At 64.4% G+C, this 2,446-nt stretch overlaps 1 protein-coding gene across 1 annotated transcript; it reads right to left on the bottom strand.

Annotated features, from left to right (window-relative positions):
* Nucleotides 1–270: 270 nt before the first annotated feature.
* RTL6 (retrotransposon Gag like 6) lies at nucleotides 271–990 on the bottom strand (the record flags this gene model as incomplete). The annotated part of the gene is made up of 1 exon (XM_080706646.1): nucleotides 271–990. The coding sequence occupies one exon, from the start codon at nucleotides 988–990 to the stop codon at nucleotides 271–273; it is 720 nt and encodes a 239-aa protein (XP_080562772.1).
* Between the last annotated feature and the right edge of the window lie 1,456 nt (nucleotides 991–2,446).

Here is a 2,446-nt window from a genome sequence, read left to right as displayed (position 1 = left end):
GAAGCGGAAGCAGGTGGGGCCCGGTGGTCCAAAGGCGAGCAGCGAGGGGTGTGGCTGAGCGGCGAGGTGGTCATCACTGGAGTCGCTGGGGTCGCAAGCAAGAGGGACGCGTGCAAGCTGTAGCTGACACCAATGCGATGCGGAGCGAGGTGGGTGACGGGGCACCCGAGGGGGCGGAAGGAAGAGTGCCGGTGGCACGGGGGAGGCGGGAGGGGGCGTCTTCCAGGGCGGTGCTGTGGTCCCCAGCCACCTGGCGCCCGCAGGTGACTCCTAGAGGTTCCGCGCCCTGGCGGGCAGGGCCGGCGCCGGGCCGGCCGCGCTGGGGGCCGGGTGCACGGGGCAGGGCCCGGTCCCCGCGGCGGCCAGCTGTCGGCACAGCAGCTGGCGCTCCCGCACGGCCCGGTTGGAGGCGGAAGTCTTCCGGATCTGCGCGCGGCGCGCGTGCCGCAGCGGGGACTTGTAGGTCCTCCGCAGCTCGGCCAGGAAGCCCTGGTAGTTGTTCCGCAGGGGGCTGCCGGGCTGCATGTGCGGGATGGCCCACCGCTCCGCCTCCCCGGTCAGCCGCGACACCAGGAAGGCCACGCGCTCCGCCTCCCCCGGGAAGCGGGAGGCCTGGAAGATCATGAAGCGGTCCATCTGCATGAGGAAGCCGGCCAGCTGGCCCGGGTCCCCCGAGAAGGGCTCGGGCAGCGAGGTGGGCGGCGTGGTCAGCGGCCGCGCCCCGGTGGACGCGATGGCCGACATGGGCGGCGTGATCTGCAGCGCGCCGGGGATGCGCGCGCGGGTGCGCAGCAGGGTCAGCTCGGCCATCACGCTCTCCAGCATGCTGGTGAGGCTGGCCTTCTCGGCCCGCAGCGTGGAGGCCTCGCGCCTCAGCGCCGAGTTGGTGAGGCGCAGCGAGGTCAGCGTGTCCACCACGGCGTCCACCTGGGCGCCCGCGGCGCCGGCGGGGGCCGGGCCCTGCGCCTGGGCGCCCTGCGGCTGCACCATGGCCGCGGGGCTCCGGGGGCGGCGGGCCCGGGGAGAACAAAGGGCCGCCCCGCGGCGCCGGGCTCGCGTACCTGGGTCTGCGCGGCTCCCTCCGCCGCGCCCGCGATGGCCGGCGGGTGGCGGGCGCCGCGGGCTCGGCCTCCCGGGCGGCGGCGGCAGGTGCGGGCGGCCGGCGGGCGCCGCGCGGCCGGGGTGCGGGCGGGGCGGCGGGCGCGGGCCGGGCCGGTTGCCATGGAGACCCGCCACCCCGGCCGCGGCGGCGGGCCCGCCCCGGAAGTGACGCGAGGCCCCGCCCCGGCTCCCGCTCCCGCCCCTCCCGCGCCGCCCATCAGCCGCGACCTCGGGTGCGGCTGTTACTGCGAGGAGCGCGACCCCCACCCGTGTTCTTCTCGCCTTGGTTTTTCCCGGGACTCCTTGCGAAGCTCGTATTAGAGGGGTTATAATTCATTTTTAACTAGTTCACTCTCATACCCCTTGGTTCAGCTAATCGTCGTCTATGAGATACCCTATTACAAAATAATATTTGTTCCAGGTGTGCTGTGCACGCCTGTAATCCCAGTCCTAGGGAGGCTGGCTCGAGGCCAGCCTCAGCTACTTAGGAGGCCCTCAGTAACTTAGCAAGACTGCTTCAGAATAAAATGTCAAATAGGGCTGGGGTGTAGCACAGGTAGAGTGCCCCTGGGTTAAATTCCCAGCACTAAAATAAATAGATATAAAACTATTTTAATAATAATGTAAGGGTCTGAGTGAATAAATAGCTCAGAGGTAGAATGCCCCTGGGTTAAATCCCCAGAACCTCACTAACTCTTTTTTTTTTTTTTTTACCTTATTGCACATTAAATTTCGAGATTTCCCATTAAGGATAATCCAAATACTTTTCAGTTATTGTCTGGTGTTTCACTTAAACTGTGCACAGATTATTCAGCCATGCCCCCTTGATTTCTTATTTTCTTTTGGAGTTTTACAAGCCGTGCCTATATGTAAATCCCAGCTACTTTCTCTGCCAGGTTCTCCGGGGTAATTGCCAAGGAGTGAAATTATCAGCTCCAAAAGGTCGGAGCTGTGTGGACAGCTGGCCGCTTTTCCAGCTTGACCCCGCAGAGCTGCTTCTAAGTGGCGCATTCCAAGCTGGGCCTGCCTAGAGAGAAAAGACACCGGTCTCCCCAGGTGCACGGAGAAGGCTGGAGCCCACGCCCCTCACACTGGGTGGCAGGCCCAGGATGGCAGACTTACTCACACTCAGAGCTCTCCCAGGTGGGAACTGAGCCTCGAGCGTGTCCGCACCTGGAGAGGCTGTTCTATTCCAGTGCGCCAACTTGTGTACTCTTTGTAACCGGTTGGAAACCCCTAGGGCATGATGAGAGGAGACAGAGTAGAAGGTGTCCTTAGACTCTAGACCGGAGCTGCATTGACCTTGACTGCCATCGGGACTTCAAAAGCAGAAACTGGCCTGGTC

Source organism: Muscardinus avellanarius (assembly GCF_963383645.1).
Source record: "Muscardinus avellanarius genome assembly, chromosome: 11".
Taxonomy (NCBI): Eukaryota; Metazoa; Chordata; class Mammalia; order Rodentia; family Gliridae; genus Muscardinus; species Muscardinus avellanarius.
This window is presented reverse-complemented; position numbering and strand designations above follow the sequence as displayed.